Source organism: Hoplias malabaricus, chromosome 7 (assembly GCF_029633855.1).
Source record: "Hoplias malabaricus isolate fHopMal1 chromosome 7, fHopMal1.hap1, whole genome shotgun sequence".
Taxonomy (NCBI): domain Eukaryota; kingdom Metazoa; phylum Chordata; class Actinopteri; order Characiformes; family Erythrinidae; genus Hoplias; species Hoplias malabaricus.
Genome location: NC_089806.1, coordinates 38,145,287 through 38,173,142, shown reverse-complemented (window position 1 = coordinate 38,173,142; position 27,856 = coordinate 38,145,287). Strand labels below are relative to the sequence as shown.

Genomic DNA, 27,856 nt, shown 5'->3' with positions numbered 1-27,856 from the left:
AACATCTGCATGAATTCCAGGAGCGAGAACATTGTCTTCTTCCCGTGGTGCAGCCTGGTGCCATCTCTCTCCCAGGTAAGTCATGCACACACACTGTAATCAAACCAAGACATCTGCCACTACTCCATGATCAGTTCTGACGCTCATGTACCCAATGTAGGTGTTTTTCTTTTGACACAGCTTGGCATAGACATACTACCAAGAAAGCCCCATACGCGGCGAGCTGCAATGCCACTGTTTGCCCAGAAGAGCAGGGTGAAACAGGCTTAAGAAAGTATAGGTAGGTGATTCTAATCCAATGAGCGTTCACTGTACAGTACCAGTCAAATGTTTGGACACACCCACTCAGGCATGTATTGGGCTACTTTCCACATGTCGTGAATGTACAGCACCAGTCAAAAGTCCCGACACATCTCATTCTATGGTTTTTCTTTTGTTTATTATTATTTTCTACATTGTAAAAGAATGTGGAAGACATTAAAACTATGACGGAACACATATGGAATTATGTACTAAACAAAAAAGTGTTAAACAAACCAGAATGTTTCATACTTTACATTCTTTAAAGTAGTCCCGTTGCTTTGACGACAGCTTCGCACACTCCTGAGGTCGTCACCTGCAACGGTTTTCAGTGAACAGCTATGGCCTCGTCAAGAGTTCATTGGTAGAACCGCTCGCCCCCTTCTTAATGTGTTTGAGACCGTAACTGGGGTTGTGCAGAGGTAGGGGCTGGTACACAGCTCTATACAGTGAACCTGTTCCACCAATGACTAATGAGAGGGTGTGTCCGAACTTTTGACTGGCACTGTATGTGCTATAGCTCCTATCGCCACAGTGGTAATGAAATCAGCAGGTTCCTCCTCTTTCTTTACATCTCTACAGCTTAATTGTGGGAGAAATCATTAGAAATCCCCGTTAGTCTTCCAGACATTTGTACTTTTCTGACCTTGTTCAAGTCCTTGTCTTGTCTCAGCAACATCTCTCATCTCAGTACAAACCTAAGACAAACAAAAACAATCTTCCATGAAAATGTAATAAGGTTTTCCTGCCTTTAGAACATGGAAACAAAGCAGTACTATAAACACAGACTCTCATTGGGCCAATGGTTATTCAATCACTGAACGACGTACTGACAACTTCCTCAAAAAGTCCTCAAAGAAGAAATCGGTAGCCTGTAAAACAAAGAAGACATGCAGTTTCACTGGAAACACATTCCCTGGTTCCTATCACCACTAAGTTCCTCTACAAGCCCTTTCCAAACACCCTGAATGACAGTTTACAGCTGGAGAAATGTTGAAAACCTTACAGCTGTCCTATTAATATTCATCTCCAGGACGCTTCCCATTTGTAATATAGGAGATCATGGATCGAGAGAAGCTCTATGAGCCTTTCAGGTCTTTCTACAGGTTGCGAACTCTTCACAGGACCGTCGCATGTCCCCCACGTGTATACAGTAAATATTCAGGCAAGCTGAAGAGTACAGGCTTCTGTATATAGTCATAAACGTGAAGGACAGCTGTTGGGACGCTAATACAGTGCACCGAAGTGGTTGCAGAGGGTGGCTCATGTTAAATAAATTAGTACAAGGAAGTGAACAGGGATTATTCTTGACAATAACGCTATTGTGTAATAAATTATATAACAATTAATTATTGCAGATGAATAAAGAATAGAAAAGAGCAGTCGTGACGGACACTTCAAACGCTTGTCTTTAAAGGAACTAAGGCAGATGTGCACTCTTGCATCTCAAATAGTTTAATATTGAAAATGAAGTCCACCTACGTGTGGTCACATCGTATAAAGCTTCGACAGGCACTGACTAGCAACTGTGTTATGCCGTGAGGAGTTAGACGTTTATATAAAAACAAGTTTCAATCCAGACTGTTTTTGGATATTATTGTACAAACAACAGCAAATTGATCTCTACAGTCAGAAGCATGAGTTGAATTACAAACGGAACAGGACATTAAACAGTACTGTAGCTAATCCTGCAGGCTCACGGCGTGACCGAGGCCTTCTGTGACCCTCATGAAGTCATCACAAGAATGAAAACCTTTTTATGTATTTTTTTTATTTATTATTTTCAACCCCACTGATGGCGCAAGAGTGAGACGTGAGATGATAAGACGTCAATTCCACGAAGGCAGCAATAAAACCCTAAAAAAAAAAAAAAAAAAAAACCTTCCAGCGTATGTACACGTTTTTATTTGATACAAATTAAAAAGTTTTCTTGCTCTTTTGTTAACGAAGGGGAGGGAACGGACAGAGTTTTCAGAAGAATCAACGGTGGAGTCGTCCAGCAGCGTACAATCACGGAGGGCCCCCGCTGGCCGCCGATTGCCTCGAAGGGCAAGGCCAACAGGACCGCTTCTGAGTTAGACCATAGCAGCATGAGGTGGGGCTCAAGAACTGATCGATGCAATTATATCAGCTGACTCTAAGGCGTCTCCAACGTCCAAGTCTTCGCAGGGGCTGTCGCAGGGGTCGGGCTGCCCAGAGTTTTCCCTGTCCGATTGCTGCTGAGACTGAATCTTCAGAATGAGCTCCTTGATCTCGTCACGTTTAGTTTTCATCCGTTGCTGGGGGAACCAGTCGGATAAGTTCATGGGGAGATGAAAACTTGGTAGAGGTTTCTGTTCACAAGAAAGGGAAGAAAAATGTATGAGTAAATTAAGAACGAAACAGGTAGAGGTCCATGTTTAAAAAGACTGTCATCTTTACAAATACCTTCAAGGAATTTGCTTTATTTTGTGTACATCTAAGTGTTAATGCTTTTATGTAGTGCATGACTGTAATTCAATATTCAATTATTGTCAAACTCCTGTGACGTAACTGTTGTGTAATATTAAAAATGACAATTATTATTTTGTTTAAAAAAAAAATAATAATAATAATAATAATCTGTAACCCTTATCCAGTTCAGGGCTGCGGTGTGTCCAGAACCTACCTGGAATCATTGGGTACAAGGCAGGAACACACCCTGGAGGGGGCGCCAGTCCTTCACAGGGCAACACACACACACACACACACACACACACTCGCACTTACGGACACTTTTGAGTCGCCAATCCACCTACCAACGTGTGTTTTTGGACTGTGGGAGGAAACCGGAGCACCCGGAGGAAACCCACGCAGACACAGGGAGAACACACCACACTCCTCACAGACAGTCACCCGGAGGAAACGCACGCAGACACAGGGAGAACACATCACACTCCTCACAGACAGTCACCCAGAGGAAACCCACGCAGACACAGAGAGAACACACCACACTCCTCACAGACAGTCACCCGGAGGAAACCCACGCAGACACAGAGAGAACACACCACACTCCTCACAGACAGTCACCCGGAGCGGGAATCAAACCCACAACCTCCAGGTCCCTGGAGCTGTGTGACTGCAACACTGCCTGCTGCACCACCATGCCGCCAATAATAGCCACGCTATGGTCACGCTAAGAAAACTCCTACTTTTGGCTACAATATTACCAAGAACAGAGATGGAGAGTTGATGGAACTCATAACGAATGCAGTTATTAATACATTCTCCTCGCATGCCATTTTTTAACTGAAATGTTCAGGTTATATTTTGTTAAAGAAAATTATTATTTTCATATTTAATACCATGCAACAGTTACCATAAAAAAATAAGAGGGGAGGTGAACGTTAGAAATTTTACTTTGCAATTATATTACAAAAAAAACTTTTTTAAAAAAAGTGTAAAAAAGCCAGGAAATATTCCCATGTTCCCAATGGTCTTAAAAGCATATTTTAAGACTGCTATAGTCTTTTTGAGGCTGTAAGACCTTGTGGTAATCATAAGCAAGAATGTGGCCTTGTATACTTTTCACTCCAACTCTTTCAAACAGTCTTATTACACCACACCGACCTCAGTATTCAGCAATCATAACATTAGACATCACAATGACTTCACAATATATGAATAACATTTAAGTTTGAATTGGTGAATTGCTGAGTACTGACACACTATGCTGATGAATCATGTTTTGACTGGACTATTTTGTTAATGTGCTCTAAAAGAACATTATTGTTTATTACAGCAAAGCTACAGGGATAAAATATAGAACAGAGTGACACTACAGCGGCTATATAATAAACCCACCACACTCCTCACAGACAGTCACCCGGAGGAAACCCACGCAGACACAGAGAGAACACACCACACTCCTCACAGACAGTCACCCGGAGGAAACCCACGCAGACACAGAGAGAACACACCACACTCCTCACAGACAGTCACCCGGAGGAAACCCACGCAGACACAGGGAGAACGCACCACACTCCTCACAGACAGTCACCCGGAGGAAACCCACGCAGACACAGGGAAAACACACCACACTCCTCTCAGACAGTCACCCGGAGCGGTACTAGAACCCACAACCTCAAGGTACCTGGAGCTGTGTGACTGTGACACTACCTGCTGCACCACCGTGGCGCCCAGTGGCTATAACAATTTATCAAAACTCATGTGATAAAATACACCAGTATAAACATGTATACATTTTCAAACTAAACATTTTTACTTCATGCATGCTGTGTAATAAATTGTAACTACATCCCAAGCCCCACTGTGCAACCTAGATACCGTAATTAAAGAAAACATACCTCGAAGAAACTCTCCACATACTGCAGGACATAGACGCCGCAGTCGCTGAAGTTGTCCTGTTGTGGCACACGGGGGCTAGAGCCTTTCATCACGTCTTTTCCAAAACTCCTCTGAGTGCCCTTCTTCACCTCCCACTCCACCTCAAGGTACCTGAGCACAAACACAGTTGTGGACAAATACACACTGAAAATGTACATATATCCCAACCTGTCACGAATACATCTACATCCAAATAAGACCAGCTAAGTATTAAATGACATTATAACGTTGTTGCTTTAAATGAAAATGAGCCACAGCCTGGTTCAGAATGGGCCTCTTTTGGCTCCATGAAAAAACCTGGTTCCCGTTGTCTCTCTTGATGATTCACGCATCTCCTTCCACAAGCTGGTAATCTGGGTGTCATCCTCAACTCTTTAGCGATGCCTTAATGCTCACATCAGTTCTATAGTGAAAACGTCAAATTGTCATCTGTTTAACATTGCCAAAACTAGACCTGCTCTCTCTGTGTCTACGGATGAATTTTTCTCCACCCACTGCATGGAACCTACACGACTCTAGTCGAATCTACACAGCTCTTTTGCTTTTCCACTGGCCAAACCTGGTACCTGGTCCCCGGAACCGAATAAGTTTTCAGTCCCTGCTCCCCCGGGGTTCTAGCCGAGTAGGTACTAAACGGTGATGTGTAAACCCTGCAGAGCACTGACTGGCCAAAGCCATGCCAATCACCAGAAAATGCAGAGCTCATTCAAATCCAGCACAAATGCGCCACTTGTTAAATCTTTTTAGAGCAGCATTCACATTTATTTTCATTGGAATCACATCGGCAACTTTAACTCAAGGTGTTTTGAAGAGGTTTATATGCTCCTTGGGCTGATGGTCGGGGAAAATTTCCAGTGAAAGCCGAACGTGCGACAAGTAAAACCGATCTATGGGAACTGGGGCACTCTCGGGTCATCCTCAGCCAGGCTTACTTTCCCTCCATCCAGCTTCCACAGATATGGTGATTGTGCATTTTCTAGATCTGCTCTGCGAATCTAGAACTCTCTTCCCCTTCTGGTCAAACACCCTCCAACCAATATCAAATCAAACTTTAAAAAATATATCTTTTCTTCTTTGCTTACATTATTCTTTCAACTTAATTTCTTCATGCTTGTTCTGTACTGTCTGTTAATGCTATGCTACTGTATTTGCTCTGTTATGTACGTCTATCAATGTTTTCTATGTATTGACAATTTTAAGCATCTTTGAGTTCTTGAAAAGTGCTATATAAGGCATTATTATTATTATTATTATTATTATTATTATTATTAAACACAAGACGCTCAAGGAGCAGAAACAGTTTTTCGATCGTTACTGCTTGGTCCGCCATTCTCATTTCCCCCACAATCACTACATCTTGCTGGTTTTGCTCTATTTATCCTCATCTTTATGCCCTCACATAAATGCTGGTCCAATGCCGTGACTGGTGATACACAGAGGAGGGGGCAGGACAATTTCCAAGTGCCTGCTATCTACGCAATACGCACACAAAATCACAACGACTCGTATTAGCCCATGTTTTCAGAATTAGGTCGATCACAAACTGGGTTGTTTCTGTGGTTTGGTAGGAGCTTCAGATCTCCAAATACATGCACTGATTCAGTAAAATGTGAATTAAAAAACATAGCATGTCCCATATAAACCCACTTCTGAATCACAGACTAAAAGCAAACCAACATTTTTAAACACACAAACATTGCTGAGTGGTAACCTACTCTCTCAAGGTCTTCACCACTGTTGATCTAGCAGGTCCTCGCAAGGAGTCCATAATGAGAATACAGGGTCTGAGAGGAGAGAAAAGCACGGTATTTTTATTAACATTTAAATGAATATTAATTATTTTATTTCTAATTATTTATGTTACAGATGATACAGATCTGTGCAGCCTACATTTCCGGATCATTCTGACAATACATATTATACATAGCTATTTAAATCTAACAATCAAGCTGCCATCTAGTGGCAAACATTTGTGGTGCGAGAGTTTATTATAAAGATGATGGATGCTCACTGTTTGCATATGGTGGGTTTGGATGTCCACTCCATGTTCTCCGAAGCCGCGGTGTCATCTGCCAGTGTTCCATCTTCACTGCACTCATCCTGACAGAGAGGCAATGACAGAGTGAGTCCCCCGGGATGCACATGGGACCTCACTGTACCATACAAGTACACACTGACATAAAAATGATTTCTGCATAACGTCTACTGTTTATGGTATTCATCCAGTGTAGAGAAGATTTACATAATTCCTGTCACCATCAAAAATGTGCAATTGTGCTGGTGCGAGTGGGGGCAAACAGACTTACATGACATGAGCTCTGGTCGTCAGAGAAGGTGCCAGTGTCTTCGGTGCCATAACACATGCTGATTCTATGCAATGCATCTTGAAAACCAACAAGAAAACGAAAAGCCAGATTTCAAAATAACACAAATCCTTATCAATTACTCCATCATTGAAGATAAGTTCCTAAAACAATGCCTCACACCTTTCTTGAGCTCACCTGTGTACTGTGGCTGAACTTTGACATGGCCATTGACCCCTTGCCCATGTGCACACGAGTGATCTGTTGGGTTGTGGACACAGGGAGGCATGCTTACAAGATGCTCACAGAGTGACTCTCCTTCTTCATTAACCTCAAACTGGTTGAAGGAGAGAGGCTCTGTGTGCGGGGAGGGCTCCTCTAGGCTTCCTTCCCTCATGACAGTGCTGCCAAGCTGTGCTGTGGGTGGGGCGCTTCCCCTGGGCTGCGATGGAGGATGGGGCTGGAACTCAGGATTGGGTTCCACGTGCATTCCCTCTAGACCTGGAAAGCAGATCACTGCAAGGTACCAGTGGGCTCTGATCAAGCAAAAACAAGAGAAGAAAAATTGAGAGCTATAGTTATAATAATCATTTACCACAGAGCAAAATTTAAAAGTCACACAATGAAACTTCATTCATTCAGACACAGGGAGAACACACCACACTCCTCACAGACAGTCACCTGGAGGAAACCCACACAGACACAGGGAGAACACACCACACTCCTCACAGACAGTCACCTGGAGGAAACCCACGCAAACACAGGGAGAACACACCACACTCCTCACAGACAGTCACCCAGAGGAAACCCACACAGACACAGGGAGAACACACCACACTCCTCACAGACAGTCACCTGGAGGAAACCCACACAGACACAGGGAGAACGCACCACACTCCTCACAGACAGTCACCCGGAGGAAACCCACACAGACGCAGGGAGAACACACCACACAGACAGTCACCTGGAGGAAACCCACACAGACACAGGGAGAACACACCACACTCCTCACAGACAGTCACCTGGAGGAAACCCACGCAAACCCAGGGAGAACGCACCACACTCCTCACAGACAGTCACCCGGAGGAAACCCACGCAGACACAGGGAGAACACATCACACTCCTCACAGACAGTCACCCGGAGGAAACCCACGCAGACACAGGGAGAACACACCACACTCCTCACAGACAGTCACCCGGAGCGGGAATCGAACCCACAATGTCCAGGCCCCTGGAGCTGTGACAGAGACACTACCTGCTGCGCCACCGTGCCGCCCACAACGAAACTTGTAAAATCCAAATATAAATGGCCTTGATTTAGCCAACAACTCACGACTCATTGATGGGGACAAAGATGAAGTCCTTCTGAAAAAGATCCACATGCCGTGTCCATGTTTTAACTCTGTTGTGTTTCCTCTTCTGAATCCTTAACAAGGTTACAGAGGAAAACTCAGTGCTCAGTAAAATATACTTCATAGCACAAACAAATTGAAATTAAATTAAGCCTGTTCCAAAAAAGCCACATATATTGTTTTAAATGCAAGAAGTAAACTCATCCCAGGAACCTACGGTAGGTTGGTGGTGTCGGGTGCGTTTCTCCTCTCTCTCTGGTTGAGTCTCTTGTAGAAAAAGGAGCTAAAAACATGACTTCTGTGGGCATCTTCTTTTTTCAACTTCTCTATAAACAAATACCTGTAGGTACAGACAATATATTTTTAACCCACTTAAATATGAAACTGGAACCTGGAGGTTCATCCTGTCCCCCACATCCTGCCTGCTTCCCCAAAGGGACTGCTCTTGAGCAACACTGAACTTAGCTACCTAAATACTATCATTATCTATTTTAGTAGTTATAAGCATATTTGATAAATAGCTCATTATTTTCCTTTGTTTTTATTTGTTTTTTGAAACATGATGATATAGTGAAGCCCATACTAACTTCAAGTAAAAGTCGATGATGACATCATTCAAAAACTCTCCATCGTTTAAACAGTGAAGGTCTTCATTTGTCACAGAGATTCCACCTTTAGCAGGTGGAGGAGGATACACCATTAACCTGGGGAGAAAGGAATAACAAAAAAATAAATGTAGTGGGGGTGTTGAACACATTCGTTCGCATTTATTTTGTATTGGGACGAGAACACAGAGTGGTAAAGAGGTTAAGAACAGCATTTTTTCAACTATTCATGGTTGCCAATGTTTCCACTCTCTCAGTCATTTCATTTGTGGAAATAGTACACAATAAACAATAGAATTATATACAAAATTTTAAAGGTTTTCTGAGGGCTTGCCTTTGATTTTTAGCTCCACATAAAAGAAACAGTTACAATCTAATAAAAAATGTACAATGTTTTCTTTCTAGTATTCTGCATATTTTTCTACACAAACATCTTTCTTATAAAAAATATAGTTGTTCTCAGATTAAACTCTACAAGTACATTGTAAAATAGTATGCAATTAAGCAAATCTTATAATTAAATTGTAATGGAATTGTACAAATAAACGGTAAAAATTAGAGTGACATGGGCATAAATGATAAAGATAGCATCTTCAATCAATTTTATAAAATAAACTGAATATGGGATCTCCAGTAATTTAAAACTGAAAACAGCAGTTAACTAGAGTGGCTCCATCACACTGGTGTTGCCCACTTTCGACCCGGAGTTATGACGTTATGTAACATAATCTCATTATCAGGCAGTTCTTACTTGATGACAGGCCCTGTAAAAGTGGGTTGCAGTTCTGCCATGTCTTCGTCTTCCTCTTCTTCATAGAATGGGTAAGTGTGAGTGGACATTCGCGTCCTGACCGTTGTCTCAGTAGAAGCGGTGGGCGTCGGTGTTACTGTGGTTGGTGGGGTCACTGCAGCAGTGACTGTTGCTGCTGCAGTGGTGACTGGCGCAGTTACTGTTGTTGTGGTAGGTGTTGTTGTTGTCGAGGCTGAAGTCAATTTGTCTTTCTGTGCTTTTGCCTAACAAAGGAAAAAATATATATACATACAGATAACAAGAGATATAGATATAGATATATATATATATATATATATATATCATTTTTAATATTGTTTTACTTAATTAACGACAAAGCTGGAAGTGGAAGTGTGTAGGGTTTTCAAGTGTTTAAGACGATTTAAATCAGAGGCTACAAATCAAACTAGTTACAAACCAATGCAAAAAAATATATATTTTAGACTTGAGTCTCCACACTTCTGAGTCTACCTGCTTTTTATATGTAGATAGTGTGACCAGTCGTCCTCTTTTACCCGGACATGTCCTCTTTTTTAGACTTAAAAAAATGTCCGGTCGGAATTTCACAAACGTCCGGGATTTTGTTTTTCTAGAGCTTACATAGAACTTCGAGAAGTTTCGTTCACAAACTAGTCCCGCCCTCCCCTACTCCGATTGGTTCGCTTGAGTGAGAAGGGGGTGTGGTGAAGGAGCCTAAAATCTTCTGATTGGACGGTCGGACTGTAGAGCTACCGTTATTGGTCGATAACCTTCTCTGTAAACATTTAATTGGTCAGTCTGCACGTCAGTAGTCCTTGTTTACGTCAGGCAAAGCTCATGTACCTACCCTCATCTCGAGCAGCTATGCCGAAATGGAAATGTAAGCTCTCGGATGAATTAAAAAAGAAATTCCCATGTTTTGTGTAGTAAATAAAGGTGTAAAGGACCTAAAAGCACACATAGGTTCAGCTAAGCATACCCCCCCCCCCTCTTTTTCACCATCTCAGACCTGGTCACCCTAACGTAGAGGACTATGTTACTTTTGGAAGGGGTAGTGTTCATGTGCAAAATGGCCATTTGAAATCAATCAATCACGTTCACAGAAACATAACTAAGCAAATCATATTTCATATTTCATATGAAATATAAATTATGTTTAACCTGTAGGTGCAAAAAGCACTCACTTTCTCCTTCTCTTTTGTTGCTTTGTTGTACTGAACCAGCCTTCCGTTTGCCTCATCGAAGGGCAGTCTGGCAGGGAAACCTGAAAGGTTATTGTTTCGGCCAATCTCAACCAGAATGTCTTCCAAAATCACCTGCTCCTGCATCGAGAGCCCATTCTCAAAAATCAGCACTATGTACTTCTCATCCAGGTCTAGGGGAAAAGTAAAGATAAAGAATAAAAAGACGAACAGAAAACTACAGGCTACAGGGAAATCTAGAAGGCTTGGTCTGCTACTCACTGTTGCCGTTGCAGTCATACCACAGGCCTCCGTTCTCCTGGGACATATGCAGCTGAGCACGCAGACGCTGGCACTCGCTGTCACTGGTCTGAAAGAAGAGGACGGGCAGTTTCCTCACACTACACCATTCACACTTTGTCAGTTGGGACGATATCAGACGCACCTTTTCCAGCACGTCCACCTCTTGACCTGCACACAGCAAAGTATTTCAGCTCCTGGGAACAACCTGTCTCCTTGGGGTCTGTGCATTCATGGAAAAACTGTTTCTTTGGTTTTCATGTTTATTTGTATAGTACCTAGCAGCAAAGCAAGTCAGAATTAACTGTACATCAACACATTAGTTTATAGCTTCCAGAAGCTAAATTTATCACAGCAACTTACCTTCAGTTTCAAGCTGTATATATTCTACTGTGAACTAAAAAGACAAAAAAAGCTCATTAAACACACAAACAAAAACAACAGGACTGTTTATTTTCATCACTGAGAGTGTAGTGAGAGATCTTCCAGGACTTACACAAATCTATTTACTTTTAAAATGATGCCAAATCACTAAATTCAAACTAATGATCACTTATATAATATTACATGGTTTATAATTACTACAGCTACAAAATAACGTCTATCTATATTTATCATAATATATTAATTATTTGGATGGGATTAAAACTTCTGAGATACTCGGGTAATAATTACTTTACCCCCACATCCACAGGTAAAACTGAATCCAATCTGAATAGGGCTTTAGACAGTTAATTCTTCATATTTTTAATTCTGTGTAATTTCTGATTTACTTTACATTAAATCCACTACACAGAAATTAGCCAACACACACACACACACACACACACACACACACACACACACACAGAGAGAGAAAACTGATGTTTCTTCAAATGACAGCAATATAAATAAAAACTAAGAATGAATCTTACAATGACAGGTTTTGTAACCATTCTGCGCAGACTTCCTATGCGTACACTCCTGCACTCCAGAATAATGCTCTCCAGCTTTGGTGGCAGTCCCACTTTGCGCTTCTTAGACGGAGATGGGTCCTCACACATGATGTTCCCAAGCTGTAAGAACATTAAACATGCTCAGGATGTGTACGCTGTGTTGTCCATAAACAAACAAAGTTCATTTTCTCAAGTGGCTACGGACACAAAAAGGCCTACATCAGCTTTCAGACACGAGCATGAATTCTCCATAATCACAGCTCAGCAGATGATTATAGACTCTAATAGACACGACTTTGCTGTGGAAGCACTTGAAAAATTACTAATGGATGAATCATGAATTGTGAGTACTTCAAAACTGAATGAGAGATGAGAGTCTAACGTTGTAATTATGTTTATTTTTTAAGTTTTTAACAGCATGCCCTTACTGCATCTTTCATTCGGTTCCTCCTCGGAGCCATGTTCCTGTGGTCCATATCTGTGAAAAATTCACACGTATGCTCCTCATGTTCTACAACTCCTTTGACCGCTGCTTCCACCCTACCACTAGAGGGCGCTGGAGATGAGTGGGCAGAGTCAGCCGGCCTTGGAGAGACGCTGTCCAGCCGGTTGACACTGCCTGTGCTGGCATTGTCTGCCTCCTCATCTTCGTCACTGGACAATACAACTGTAAATATATATAAAAAAAGAAAAAGATGCCTTTGCTGCTTTCTGCCTATGCATAATCATCATTAATAACTGAAAAGCAGTCCAGTTTATCGTACTGGAGTGTTACAGCAACTTAATTTTAGCTTCACATGAAACCACCTCAGTTATACTGCACCAGACACTGACATTACTGTTACTCACTAGGATCGTTGAGCTCATGCTGCTTGGCAAGAGGCTGTCTCTTGCCCTTGGTTAACTTGGCTACATATGACCCAGAGTTCACGGCTGTAGTGGCAGGGGGCCTGCTGTTGTGTGGGAGCAGCAGGTTCCCCCGTGTGATCCGCGCCGGCGGGTTCATGACAATATCCACCTGTGGGGAGCACCCACCAGAGGCAGGGCCATAAAAGTTCTTGCTGAGCTGTTGCATGTTGGTGGGACTGGAAGAAGACTGGGAGCACAAGGGGGGCCGAGCAGCAGGGGAGCATGAGACGTTAGGGTGGTGGGTCTCACTAGGCAATGGAATCCCACAGCTATCGCACTTAATGTGGTTTTCGCTTTGCTGGCCACACTTTCCGCACACAGTGAAGTACTCGTCTGGCTGCAGAGGCTGACGGAGAAAGAAGAATGGAGAAATTAGACGAGGGGGAGCTTGGAAAATATTGGCTATATTTTCACACTATCTATATAAACATGACCTATATGACCTATGCTCCTAAACTGACCGGTCACACAGCCACACAAATGTGTCAAATATGAAGAAACAGGTTTGGGCTACATTTAGGTGCTGTGTGAACCATCGTAAGCCGTTTTTACAGTTCTGTCCGTATCAGTACTCAAACACTGCTTCTTATTTGTGTTCTTGGGTATGCCACTGCCCCACAGACTCAACTATTCCCTGCCTCTACGTGCCCAATCTGATTCAGCTCATCAAGTGTTTATCAAGTGAGAATGGCTGCGATTCACCAAGAAGCACTGTTCTAAGACATTCACTCAAACAAAGCTCACATGTCTAAATCCAACTGGCAGACATCGTTGAGTGCTGGGCAGGGCTCTTTCTAACAGTTCTCCCCACACTCTTTCATTTGCTAATAACTGCTAATGGACATGCCAAAGCCTGCTCCAAAACACCGGCAGCTGTTTGCACATCACAGTGCTTCCCTTATATTAGCGCATTATCACTGATGTGAAGGCAGGACATGATTCATGTCAGCTGGATATCTGCAATTTGACACATGGTTAAGTGGCGTTCCTAATTGAAACACTTGTTTACTGACAATAATACGAGTATTTACAGCTACAGAAGGCGTTGACAAATGTAGGACAAAATTAAGCCTCTCAGCATTATGAGTTTTTAGCCAGTGATTAACCACCACATAAATAACCGAGGTTGTCAGCTTGATTTACTAAAGTGTGACCCAGAAATGGCCAAATTGCTCTCCCTCACCTCCACCGTTGAGCCCGAGGAAGGAACCGTGACCATTCCCTCAAACACTGGCCGTCGTTTTTGCTGGACGCATCTCTTTATGTTGAGATTCTCTGAGTCTGCAGGACACACAAGAGGAGAAAATAAAGACGTGTCGGCAAGGGGTGGTTTTGTTTAAAGACAAATGACATACTTCAGCCCTGAGAATGCACAAACAGCTGTGCAGCAACACAAAATTAATCCGCCTTTTGCATTTTTGTCTGTGAGGTACAGATCACTTGTTTGCTCCTAGTCACCAAGCTGGCCACATGGCCGGTCACCACATTAGAATATTAAACAGCCAGCAGTGTCTTCCAGACCACTGTAAGAAAGAAAGGCATTTCCCTAGCTTAAGGTCTGCAGTGAGCCCTCCTTAGTGCTCACTACACGAAGAGCAAAGCAGACTGCAGTTATCTGGTCCGGGCCATCAGTTACTCACTCAATTAGCGACAAGTTTGACAATCTTTAAAAAGCTTTAAACAATTAAAACTTAAATAAACGTCATGCATTATAACGCAAACTTGATTAATGAATACTTATTATTCCCGGATTAGGGATGGAATATTGTTGTTAAAGGACATCTGTACTGCTATATGAATATAAATGATTTTTTTTTTATGCATGGTTGGATTGGAAAAGAAAAAAAAAATTCTACAGTTTTGACAGACATTTGCTTTCAAACTAAATTTTAAACCAGTTTTTGACTGTGTATAAATGTGAAAAATGTTCAGACAACACCCTAGTCCAATAAAAATGTGTTAGATTTCATAATGCTACTGCAGGCAGATCTAGTTCTCTACACTTTGGGTGAATCGCATTTCGCCCTTTAACCCTACCCCTCTGTTTTGCCCAGGAGTATGGGGTGCCTCAATTCTTACTGGGAAATCAGGGTAGGGCCAAGGAGTACTGAAACTGAGAATTTGTAAGGGGCAACTATGAATACCTTGTGAATCAAAGGTAAGATGGCCATTGTATTAACAATTTTATTATCTTGGTTTAAAGTAGTTTCAATAAATTATGTCAGTTTACTTTATAACAAGCATAAAACATCACCAGTGTCTCTGTAGTTAGCTAGTAAAGTTCCATCTTAAAGGCTAAGCACCACTTAATGGACCTCCATGAATATTCCACATTATTTTAGTTACTGACAGATATAAGTATGAATTAACATGAAAACAGCAGCTTAATTTGCTTTAAAACTGACAATTTTATTAAACTGACGGAAAAACACGAGCTCGCTACGGAAATTCTCGAACGCAACCGTGACGTCACTGGTGGACAACAGCTGAACAACGCCGCGGTAAAACACCGTTATGACCGACTGTTATGACAGTATCTAGCTAAATAACCAACATTATTCATGACAATAGCATAGCAATAAGCTAAACTCAAATGTAGAGGTACCGTTATTCTTGTAAATGTGATCAGACATTTACAGATAACGGAGTGAGCGGAGGGTCCTTTCCAAAGTGGCTGTTTAAAGTTGACAAATTTAGTCCATTTTCTGGATATTTTGGGATCTTTGGGCCATTTGTGCACAGATGTCCCACTGTACATTGAATGATTGCAGCCAAAAACAACACACCTTTTTGTCATTTTGTATTAAATTAAGTGCAACTTCTAGAGTTGTTCTCCACCATCTACGTCACAGGCAAGACGCCTATTAGAGTTTCCCAACACTGTTGGGGGGGGGGGGGGGGGACCAACGGTCTTTTAAACCTTATTCCTTCAATTAGTGAGAAATAACATGTTTTCTGATTATTAGGAACCCAAATTCCACTGTATGTAAGGCAAATTACATTCTAGCACCAGTGATTACTGTGATATTTAATATGTAACACTAAACCAAGGGGTAGGAGCCAAAAGAATGGCATCCACTCTTTATAAAAGTGTTTGTGTGCATACATCATTAAAAATATACAAGAAAGATTTTGGACACTGGCATCAGCCTCTCTTTCCCATATAAGTGCATCCCAATAAGATTTTTAAACCCTTTTCAAATGGTAGTCATCATATTATCCAGAACATATAAACGTTATGAAACTAGTGGACAAAAACAGAGGAGGCATAAGCCTCCCAAACCTAGAGATCTGACTCACTGCTGACAAAAGGTTACTTAACGGCACATTTTCAAGACCATTTATGTATTCTATTCAGACATCGCCACGGCAACAGGACGTATCTTTTGAAATCCTCTTTTTTGAGCACTGAGGTTCTGTCTCCCTCCATCTCCTTTTCTCTTCTCTATCCTTCTCTCGCACTCGCTCCCCTCCCGGGAGGCACACCGATTAATCAGAGGCCAGCAATCCCCTCTGGCGTGCAGAGACGCAGACACACACACAAGCATGGAGCTTTGCCTCAATCATCAGGCACACACACACTTTTCCCCTCCCCACACGCTGCGCTATCTTACACAGCACACAGCCATGATACACTCTGTTCCTTCCTCCATTCTCTCAGTCATGCAACAGCACATCTCTCCGTGCGCGAACGAACACGGCGTTCCCATTAAACAGAGACGACTGAGCGAAACAGAGAGAGTCCGTGGGCACCTGCAGGCGAAATGAGGCCACTGAAATGGATGTTCAGTAGAGTAGGTGCCATTTTATGACAAACAGAGGCCAGGCTCAGCGCTTCTTGTTATGATTTAGGTACAGAAAGCTGATCCTGTATCAGTGCATAAAAAAAAAAAAAAAGTGCCTCTGTGCTGCTTTCAGAAGAAAAGCAGCAAATGTGGAACAATTTGGCTCAAATATCTCTTCGTCCTTCAGCTCTGATCCAGGCAGATCTAGACTGTACAAGCAATTACACCAAATTAGACGCAGCCCTGCTGTTTTAAGAACAAAGAATCATCCACAGACTACAGAATATATTGTATGCAATGAATCAGACTTGCAGCAAATGAGTCCTACACTCACCAGCTACTTTATTAGCTACACCTACATTGCAGTCTATCTGTTTCTCTTCATACGCTGCTAGCCCCCTTTCACCCTGCTCTTCAATAATCAGAAACCCCACAGGATCACCGCAGAGCTGGATTTATTTGGCTTGTGAATCTCTCTCAGCACTGCAGTGACACTGACATGGTGGTGGTGGTGTTACAGTGTGTTGTGGTAGTACGCGTGGATCAGACACAGCAGTGCTGCTAGAGTTTTAAATACTGTGTCCACTCACTGTCCACTCTGTTAGACAAGCCTAACCTGGTGGTCCTCCAGAAGAATAACCTGTGCAATACAAAAGAAAGAATGGGGAGAGAGGAAGAACAAAAATAGACAAGTAATACAGTTTACCTGGGATCTCTGGGCAGGTGAGAATAATGTTGTCTAGTTCTACTCTTTGGATTTGCTGGGTGAAGTCAGTTCTGCGGAATGGGAAAGACATTTAAGCACACTCAGTTATCCCTCAGTATCAATATGGGATTGATTCCACAGCTCTGCGGATGCTCAAATCCCTCATACAAAATATAACCTGCGCACATCCCGTAATTCCTAATTCAATGTAAATGCTATGTTAATAGTTGCTATAGTATACTGATACAAAATAAAGACAAGGAAAAAAGGATGTACATATTCAATACAGAAGCAAACCATGTACACAGGACTAACTACAAAGTACACATCGAATGAAGGAACAAGAGTACAAGACCCAAGGCAAACTATGTTCAAAAAAGAGTGCTAGAGAGAAACTAACTGTGAAATGTCTGTATATCCCCTGCATATCCCCTCACTTCAGTGCTAATTCAAGTTTTTGAATCTTTCAGGTTAATCAGAATATTTTCAATGCACTGTGGGTAAAATCCTCTGTGGCCGAACCCATAGACACAAAGTGCTGACTGCATACATAAAAATCAATCATGCAAACAAAAGAGAATCCAAATTTAATTCAGAATGAGAAAGGAACTAATATGCTAGCATTTACGGATTCTGTGCTTAGGTTTAACCATTAAGCCGACATACACAAGGTGCCGTTATATGACGCATGAAAAGCTGCATAGAGCATGCAAAGCATTGTGATACAAATCAATTACAATTAAAAACTCATGAAAACAATTCATTAAAAGAAAAGGTGACGTTGGGATAGTCAAGAGAAGGCGATTGCAAATTCCTATATTAATCATAAAATACATTTCTACAATTTAAAAGCAGCATACAACATGTACTACTGGCAGGTACGCTGGACAGACTAAGACTCACCTTTCTTTCAAATCAAGATTGCTTAAAATGGAGAAGAGACAATGAAAGCGTTACCTTTAACCTTACAAAAATGCAGCATTAATATTAGGGGTAATTACATCATCCCTATTATTAATACTAATCCCCATCCAAACAGGATCAAAACAGAATGATATCCCTGTTCATTAATAAAACAAATTCTTTTTCTATTTCTACTGAACAGGTCAATTTTAGGAAACAGTAGCAAAGATAAGCCAAAGAAAGCATTGTAAATACCAACCAGTGTACCATCTCAACAGCAAGGATGCAAGGTGCTTTACCTTTGGACTGGCTTCCTAACCGGAGTTGGGAGATGAGTGTGCTGAAACAGTCTCCCTTGAACTACAACTCCTTGAGATGGTGCTGGACTCACAATTAAATAATTGGTTCTGTTGGGTAGTGGGGAGATTGCCAATGGGTGTTGTGTTTCACTGGAAAGCAGACAGTTGGGAAGATTATATTCGGTGTAAATTGGTCCGTTTCATGCACAATCCAGACATTTAGCATCAAATTCCACAGAAACCGCATGAAAAAAAAAAGGCTTTTTATGTTGTTGGTTCATGACTTAGTTCATATTTAGTAGAATTAGATGTATTTCAGGAACATTACAGTTGTTTCAAGTTTGTTGCAGCATAACTCTCTCATGTAACAAGTCACAGGAACACAGAAAGCACATTTAGAAAAGCATTTCTGTGGACACACGACCAATTACAAATTTGAACTTGTACAAAAGACGCTCACGTTTAAAATTTGCAACTCACTGCCACGCTAGTCCTACAGTGTTTTGGTGGACTGTTCTGAAGTGCCCAAATGTGTGTCTGGATTTGGCTTGAGCACTGTCAAATGTGCCTTCCTAATGAAAAATGTCTCATTCTAATCGCAGCTTTCTTGCAGCTGCAACGATGTTCTTTGTACTTTCCCTGATGAATGTGGTAATTTTCTCGTTTTTTTGGTGGACGCCTGGCTTCAGCATATCATCTACCCTGAGTTTTTAAAAAGTAAACAATCTGGTGTGTACAAACCAGAACCACACAAAATGTGGCACCTGTTAAGCCAATCAGAAAAGAGCAGACCATATTTTGCCTAGTTCTGGTTGTAGTATATCTGATTTTTCATATTTCATATTGGTAACTATAGAACACTTGTGCAGTGAGCAGAGCAATGAGACGTGGAGGAATACAGGGAGAAGAGCCTTGATTTATAGCTGGTTCACTGGAGTGAACTATGAAAGAGAGTTAAAAGATGCAGTTAAAACTGTGTTATTAACACATTAGCATTGAACGCAAGAATAGTGTTATAAAAATATATTTCTGAAAAGGCAAAGCAAGGTTTTGTAAACAGCGTGTGAGTGCTTCATAAATGTACTACAAATTATAATCACAAAATAGCCAATGAAATTCATGAATGACATTTTTAAAAGTGCTACAATGTACCGTTGGGCTCCCTAGGAACCTGTCTTACCCAGCCAATCAAGAGAGGCATACAGCATGAGAAGCTATACCTGGGCTTGCCTGTTCCCATTCTGTTAAGGGGCTTGAAATTATTTGGCCGTCTTTCATAAGTCTTCACAGGCTCCATAGGGCCGAAGTGCCTCAGAGGGGGAGCCTGCTGGAGTAGGAAAGAGGGGGAGGGGGCGAGGAAGAGAGATAAAATAAGTATGTGTGAAGGAAAAAAAGATGAAGGATAAGAGAATAAAGCAAACTCAGCTCCTGTGCTGAATGCACCCATTCAGCAGCTTCAGCAGCCATATTCTCTAAACCTGAGGGAGGGATGAACTACATAGCTGACAGATTTCCTCAAATCATCTGCTGAGTTCCTGTTCTTAGGTGTTTAAGAATTAATCAAGTACACGCAAGGGCAGGAGATTGAACAAAATGTACATGCAAACTGAATTAAAGCTTAACCCATTCTGGAACCAAACTTCAACAGGATTTCTGATACACAGTACTAGGCAAAATCTTATCAAAGTCCAATAATAATAATCAGTATTTTAAACAAATTAGATTCTCAATAAGTTTGATGCTAGTACAAATTATACATAATTAAAATATTCATTACATTCATTGAACGTAAAAGGTTTCGTTTACTAAAAAGCAGCAGATCTGTGCGATACTGTTTAGAACAATGGTTTCTTATTTCAGATTCTCAGCTATGGATTTGTTAAATCAACAGCACACTTGATTCACTAGGTATTGTATGATTACTGCTCTAATTAAGGTAATTAATGACATTCACTTAAATACGGAGGCTGGAAAGGTATCTGTTCTATTACTTCTTGACCTCAGTGTTGCCTTTGATACCACTGACCATAAGATTCTTATAGAGGGACCCGCAAACTGGGTTGGAGTCTCAGGAACAGCCCTAAAGTGGTCGTTTCATACCTGCAACGCAGGAACTACTTTGTAAAAATAGAAAATAATATTTCTGAGAACATGTCGGGGTCCCCCAGGGCTCTATTCTTGGTCCACTTTTATTTAATTTGTACACGCTTCCTCTTGGCCAGATTCTACAGGACTATGGGCTGTCCTATCACAGCTGTGCAGATGATACTCAGATTTACACAGCCATGGCCCAGTTGACTCATTAAGCCAGTGCCTTGAACACATCACAAACTGGATGGGACACAACTTTCAACAGCTGAATAAAGATAAGATTATTCTATTTGGGAACAGCAATGAGAGACACAGATTGGCTGCGCATATGGAATCGAGAGCCCTCAAAGTTAAAGAACTGGCTCGCAACCTTGGTGTATTAATGGACTCAGATCTCAGTTTTGGTCTCATGTTAAAGCGGTTACTAGATCAGCATTTTACCATCTTAAGTAAATTAAGTAAAAGACTTAACCATCAGTAAAAGATTTTCTGTCTAAATCAGACCTGGAGAAACTTATCCATGCCTTTATTTCTAGCAGGATTGATTACTGTAATGGTCTCTTAACTGGACTTCCAAAAAAGACCATTAAACAGCTTCAGCTGATTAAAAATAAAGTTCTCACTAGGAGCAAAAGAAGAGATTACATCATCCCCCCATCTTCAGATCCTTACACTGGACACCAGTCTGTTACAGAATAGACTTTAAGGTGTTATTACTGCTCTATAAATTTCTTAATGGGGTAGGACCAGTGTATTTATCAGACCTACTACAGAGATATGAGTCGAGCAGAGCTCTCAGATCTTTAGGAACTAGAGTTAGTCCTGCCTCAGGTCAAAAACTAAACATGGAGAGGCAGCGTTTACCTGCTGTGCTGGTCATAAATGGAACCAGCCGACTGAGAATATTAGAAGAGCCCCGACTTTAGACACTTTTAAATCAAGACATTCCTGTCTGAGCAGCTACAGCTCAGTTTAAAACACTCTGCACTTTTCATTCTGTAACAGCACTTTAGTTCTTTTCTTTTATTGTATCATTTTAAATTGTTTTAATCAATTTTATCTTGTTTTCTTTTACTCTTTTTGTGTATTTCTTTTATTGAACTATTTTAATTGTTTTAATGGACTTATGACTTTTATTTCTTGCTTTTAATTTAAAGTTTTTTTTCTTTCAAAGAGAGGGTTGGAATGGGTTAAACCTACACGGTCACTAGTTACTGTAACGTTTGTTTTTATGCTGATATCATGGGTATTTTTGTTTGGGAACAATAATCTGTTGATGCACAGATAAATAACTTGTTAATCTCATTTTCTCAGGTGCTTCAAACTTATTTTTAAAGGTAGTATCGCGCTGTACTGAGGATACGGCATGAGTTTTGGTGCCACTTTTCAGCAAATACAGAGCCATCGCAGCGTTACATTTCAATAAACTGCTATAAACATTAAATCTGTAGATAATGTACTGAAATAACACTAGTAGACGACAAAAAAAAAACCTCTGAAGATTTAAATCAACAGCAGACAGATAAGGGGTAAAGAATCAACAAGCACAAAAATGTGAAAACAATTTCCGTCATCGAGGAACAGAGGAAAGAAAGGAGAAAGAAATGGAGACAGAGAGAGTGAGAGAATTACTGTGTGGGAGAGTACCTTCATCCCTTCAGGGGAAAGTTCCTGCCGACCACCCACTTGATCCATGGTCACCAGGGAAGTGCTGAGAGGCAAAAGGAGGCAGACAGACATTAATGAAACAAACCACACAGACAGAGCTCAATATACTGCAAAATGGGTGTGCTGAACAAACAGATACATGAGAAAAGGCCAGTCTGTGTCTAGCAGGTTCATTTTGGTCAATGCAGTGTGGAAGGACATTGGTGTGTGATGCAATTCTGCATGTGCTGTTCCAAGTTTTAATGCCCAGTCTGGGAATACCACACCAGATTCTGAATTAGGGAACAAGGCCATGAATGTATCAGAAGCATTTAATTATCGACAGATCAGTGCTTAAAATAGGACACTGGACAGGTGTCTAGATTTGACCCAAATCATTTTCACAAATGAAATTACACGTCGATTACTGATGTGATGATTCCACCTATACTTATGCCACTATTGTCCTGCAACAGTTTATTTTAAATGTACGTAGGTGTATTAATTATACATTTTTAGACACCACTAACAGACAGCTGCTGCCAAAATGTCAAGAGCCTTAATTTGCTTAATTCAGTTGGAAGAACCGAATACCATTTGATATTTGATGCAGATATCCGTATTTTTGCAGATACAAAACCCAGCTCTCAAGGTGAAAGCCTTCCTCTCCTTACATCCCTAAGACGATCTTTGCAGCCTGATGCTTTTGGCAAATCTAATCCCATCTGCTGAGAATGCAGGGCTGCTTAATGGGCTGATCAGGGTGTGCTGCTCACTCAATAGAAGCACAGCCTGAAGCCTTTATATTTACCTCTGAAGGATACTGTCCCCTTTTCTGTTCGTTGCCATCCTAGACGGCATCGTTTGCAAACATCCTATCTTTGAATAAAACCAGTGTTTTGTTCTGTTTTTTGGTCATTAAACAAGTAAAAAAAAATCTTAATGTGCACAGAGCTAACACGGCAATTTCACTGTCAAAAGTCCTGAGAATACAGCTCTTTCTCCTGTGCAAGCAGAAAGCACTGGCCAGGCACTGCTGCGCTTTAGAGAGCGCAACGGTGGAGTGTGCTCCGTGACTTCAGAAGGAATGGAAGGTATTGCTCTGTTATGAAAAGAGGACGAGTGCAAAGCCATTGCTGCCCTGAATGCTGAAACAAGCTTTGGAGAAATGCTTACTCGTTTCTCCTCTCCTCTTCACTGTCATCAGAGAGAGAAAAACTCCAGCTCTGCTTGAACCCACCATCTCTCCTGGCCTCTGTTCTATCTAGAGCTTAGACAGATAAAGAAAAAGCATCTTACTGCACAGTGAGAGCACAGACATGCAGCTAAGCAAGACCTGCAAGTGAAAGCTCAGCTTACTCTTTACTGTGTGCTTCAGATCTCAAAATCAATGAAAATTAGGCTGAAGGATCTCAGGAAAAAACTGAGGTTCAATGGTGGGGTCTCAATTAAATTTAGATATCAAGACTCATTCGTCTTTATTACGCGTGTTCTCTCTTTTACACCACAGTTTACAATGACACTGGCCAAAAAAACTGTAACACCGTAAGGGCCAAAGTGGTTTCTCTTTAGTAAGGAACAGCACAGAACATCTAAACCTGAAAAGGGAGAGTGAGAGGAAGTGTTAAACTCACAGCTAGCCAAGAATTTACTGAACGTCAGGACACCACAGAACTTTCAAATGTTTAACGATAAACAAAAAAGCTCTTACATTTCACACAGTTTAAATACAATAATGTGTGGCAGACAATGGGTCAAGGACCACTTTACTGGCAAGACAGGTCTGTGGTCAAATTTGATGGGGAGCTCAAGAGACAATCTGGCCTTCAACTCAATTTTAACGTGTTATTTGTCATGTGTGGTCAGTGCTTGGTAGCACTCATCATTTTTATAACCGACATGTTTTTAATTATCAGTGTTCTTTTAACACAACACCCAGTGTTCACTACAAAATAACATCATACGACCATTCAAAAGATACCTGTGGTGTCTATAATGACTGATGAGCTACAGGCTGAAAACAACCAGAGAAGTAAGATAACCCTTACCTCAATCATAAAGAAACACTAAGAAAAATGTAGTAATTCTATATTTTATTTTTCTCCCCTATCTTAAGATTTCAGTCTGAGAAGACGGAGTTAGTGTCTTGACAAACATGAATCTACTGTGCCAACTTTAGCTTAATTTGTTTCAAAGGTTCCCAGTTTTTAAACCAGCCGGAACACACATTAGAGAAGGTTGCTGCACCACTGAGCTTCGCAGGGATGTTTACAAAAAGTGTAGTAACGGTTCATTTTTCCAATTTGGAAGAAATTGGTGACAAACTAAAGCAGTGTTACATTGTAGACCATAATATCTTTCTCTCTCCCGCTCATCATCGTATGTACATTTTTTGAATAAATGAGCTCCAGTACTTTCTGATTTCTGCTTATGACTGAAATTAAGATGATTTCTCAAAAAATTAGACACAGCTTGACTCTCCATTTCTGCTTTTTTTTTGACGACAAACAAAGTTTAGCTCACCAAACCAGGCTCACAACTAGACTCTAAATCACACTCCTAATTCAACCCTTGACCAACATTTAATGAATGCTGGCTCAGCCATGTCCAAGACGGTCAGCAACTGCCAATCTATGACCGCAGCCAGAACTCACCCACCACTTACACACTGTGTATTTAAAAGGCAGTCTCACAAGGGAAGAAACAGGTTGAAGACAGGCACAAAGCAAATTTATAGATGCCTGCTCATTCAAAATGATCAATAATGAAGTGTTCTAATACATTGTGTCCCTCTTCGCTGCAATAACGGAGAAGGCTTTATTTCGGAAGACATTTTGTTGAGGTATTCATATTGCATTCAGCCACAAGAACATGAAGAACACCAAGGTAATGGCGCTGGATGTTTAATTTAGCACAAACACCACTCCAGCTCCCTGAACGTACTGAATGGAGCTTCGTGTTCCTCCAGAGAGTGCACTTCCACTGCTCCGCTGTCCAATGTTGGGGGGTTTACAGCCCTGTGGCTGATGCTTGGCACCTAGCACGGTGAATTTCAGCTCACATGCAGCTGCTCCCAAGTGCTTCATTCTTTTGCCAATGCTTTTCAATGGAGATTATAAAACACAGCTATTCAATCCCAGTCCTTGAGATTTTTTGTCTAGCAAAGCTTGCTGCGTTCTCTGCACAAATGCAGCTATAAACCTGGCAACAGAGATTAGGTAAACCAGGTGTGATTCATGGGGGGGCGGAATCACTGTCCTGGACACAAGCTCTCCAGGAATCCAACTTAAAAGTCCTGTAATACAAGCTCTGCAGGGCAGACTAAATAACTGTCAGTAATGGGTCGCTGAATTCAATAATAAATGTGGGCATCTGGATACGCTGACACTTTCTGACTTCATAATATTTTAGGTACTAATTACATAATATTTTAAGTAGCGTAGTGTATGTTTTTTTGACTAATGTAAATAGGCATAATACAGGGTCCCGGTTTTGCATTAAACCTCATTGTCTTCAGATGTTATGAGGTGGTCTTTAAAAGACATTTTAGAGTTCTTCCTCCCTAAATACTACTACAGTCTAGTGAGCTTAAGAAAAACTGAAACCGTGCTGTCTAACTTTAATCCTAGACTTAAATAGTTGGCTACTTACATACCAACCATTGTGAGAGGCTACATTTTCCCAGCAAAAACAAGAACCTAAGTATGACCTGAGAACATGAACCATCAGGAACATAACCCACATGTTTCACATACCAGGGCATTGGTAGGCCTATGTATTTCTAAACCAAATAGTACTTCCACTAAAGGCCTCTTTGGTTCTGCACCCAAAAAGATGTAACCAGATGCCACATTCCACACCTTTGTGCAGACTAAATTTAACATCCTTACATTTGCATTAACATACAATAATTCAGAAGAACACGTTCAAGCTGATTTGGATGTTTTGAGTTCAGTTAACAAACAGATTTCTCAAGAATCCAAAAAACAGTGAAGTAGATAATAGTACAACACCAAAACTTTGGCTTTAATCATCACAGAAAAACGTACTGTACTATGCATTTATAACTTGTCATTACCAGAAGGAACTGGGAGCTACAAGAAATTGCAAACAAAGCTGCAGTTCATTTGCAAAATGAACAGCTTTGTGTACTTTCCCAATGTTCAAAAACGACTTGTAATGAATGGTATATCTATTAACACGTATCTTAAAGCAATTCTTACTTAGATAAATATGAACAGCCAATACATTTTAAGTATAAAACACAAAACATGACGTTTATGTCTTGCTTTGCTTGAGGCCTGTGTTCTTGGAACTTTAGCCTTTAGCATAAATGAACTAGAAAATTAAGTGCTATAAGGCGTAAACGTACGCAAACTGTATAATTATTATCCATTTGAGCAGCACATTTACATATAACAGAATAATGTTCATATAGACGCCTAAACGGACGTTAAACTCGGTTGCGTTAAATCCGCGTTAGCGAAAAAAGCAAAAACCGTCGAAAAACAACGAAGTTAGCTTCTCGTTCGCTGTTCCACCTTAAATCATGCAGGACGTAACATTCTGCCGCCAGGCGCCAGAATGTAACTGCTGAGCCATTTAAGGTGGAAGTGATAATTAGAACCATAAGCTAACTTGAGCTTCGTCAAAACACGATTGAATTTGTATTTATATGTTTGTATGCATTTCACGTTAAGCCCCAGTTGGTAAATTATTTATTATCCGATCAAAATTAGCGTTAAAATTGTAAGTTTACATATAATACCTGCCAAAAAAACCCTTGAGTGTTCAAAAGCTAAAGGGCCAGTGGTGTTACGCTGAGCAGAAAAGGCTAACTAGACAAAATAATCCCACACACTGTCAGCAAGGCATGCTCTTAAAATGCGTATAGGTTTATATCGCCGGACTCTAGCGAACTAATACCCATCGTATAAATTAAAGGACATACAACGTATCTCAGAGAATTACTGACCTTCAATAAAAAGGCTCTTCTTGTGGGCCATGTTTATTCCATGTTGTCATCGGGTTGAAGCTGTTTTGTCTCTCTGCTGAGGGGAGAGATGTGGCCACCTCAAGCTTTGCAAGTCCAAAAAGCAAAGGGGGGACGCAGCGTCAACAACACTGGGATTTCAAGATCACAAAAAAAACACACTCACCATCGTAATTAATCGTAATTATTAGATATGAAAGCTGGCTAAATAATTGCATGCCTAGCTGGTTAAATCTGCGGTGCAAAAGTCAGAGACCGCCCTTTTATATGTTACACATTTTTTAAGACAATTTCACAGTGCACACCATCAATGAAAAGATACATTTTTTTGTCTGAGCTGTGTCTAGTGTTTGTTTAGTCTTTAAAAGAGGTTATACTTTGGTGAATAGAGACCTGCAGCTAATCTTCACCCT

General features: G+C 41.1%; 1 protein-coding gene across 3 annotated transcripts; it reads right to left on the bottom strand.

Annotated features, from left to right (window-relative positions):
- Window positions 1-552: 552 nt before the first annotated feature.
- On the bottom strand, window positions 553-27,638 carry senp6a (SUMO specific peptidase 6a). 3 transcript variants are annotated; one of them, XM_066676815.1, is made up of 24 exons: window positions 27,426-27,638; window positions 23,627-23,720; window positions 22,451-22,514; window positions 19,933-20,039; window positions 18,713-18,862; window positions 18,414-18,434; window positions 17,511-17,581; window positions 14,203-14,300; window positions 12,960-13,365; window positions 12,539-12,777; window positions 12,090-12,230; window positions 11,539-11,572; window positions 11,158-11,346; window positions 10,879-11,069; window positions 9,677-9,939; window positions 8,908-9,024; window positions 8,538-8,660; window positions 8,302-8,394; window positions 7,167-7,504; window positions 6,972-7,048; window positions 6,677-6,765; window positions 6,381-6,449; window positions 4,626-4,776; window positions 553-2,633 (listed from the first exon to the last, which is right to left on the bottom strand). In XM_066676815.1, the coding sequence occupies exons 1-24, from the start codon at window positions 27,454-27,456 to the stop codon at window positions 2,403-2,405; spliced, it is 3,387 nt and encodes a 1,128-aa protein (XP_066532912.1). In that variant the 5' UTR covers window positions 27,457-27,638; the 3' UTR covers window positions 553-2,402. The 3 variants fall into 3 exon arrangements, with proteins under 3 accessions (XP_066532912.1, XP_066532913.1, XP_066532914.1); XM_066676816.1 differs by lacking the exon at window positions 18,414-18,434; XM_066676817.1 differs by lacking the exon at window positions 23,627-23,720 and having other exon boundaries at window positions 27,426-27,637.
- Window positions 27,639-27,856: the final 218 nt, after the last annotated feature.

Bases quoted from the DNA above. Each gene is read 5' to 3' on its own strand.
- senp6a (XM_066676815.1), bottom strand. From the start codon at position 27,456: ATGGCCCACAAGAAGAGCCTTTTTATTGAAG. The intron at 8,395-8,537 runs GTAGGTTCCTGG...AACCTTGTTAAG, and splicing joins CCCGACACCACCAACCTACC to GATTCAGAAGAGGAAACACA. The intron at 4,777-6,380 runs GTAGGTTACCAC...GTTTGTGCTCAG, and splicing joins GTGGTGAAGACCTTGAGAGA to GTACCTTGAGGTGGAGTGGG.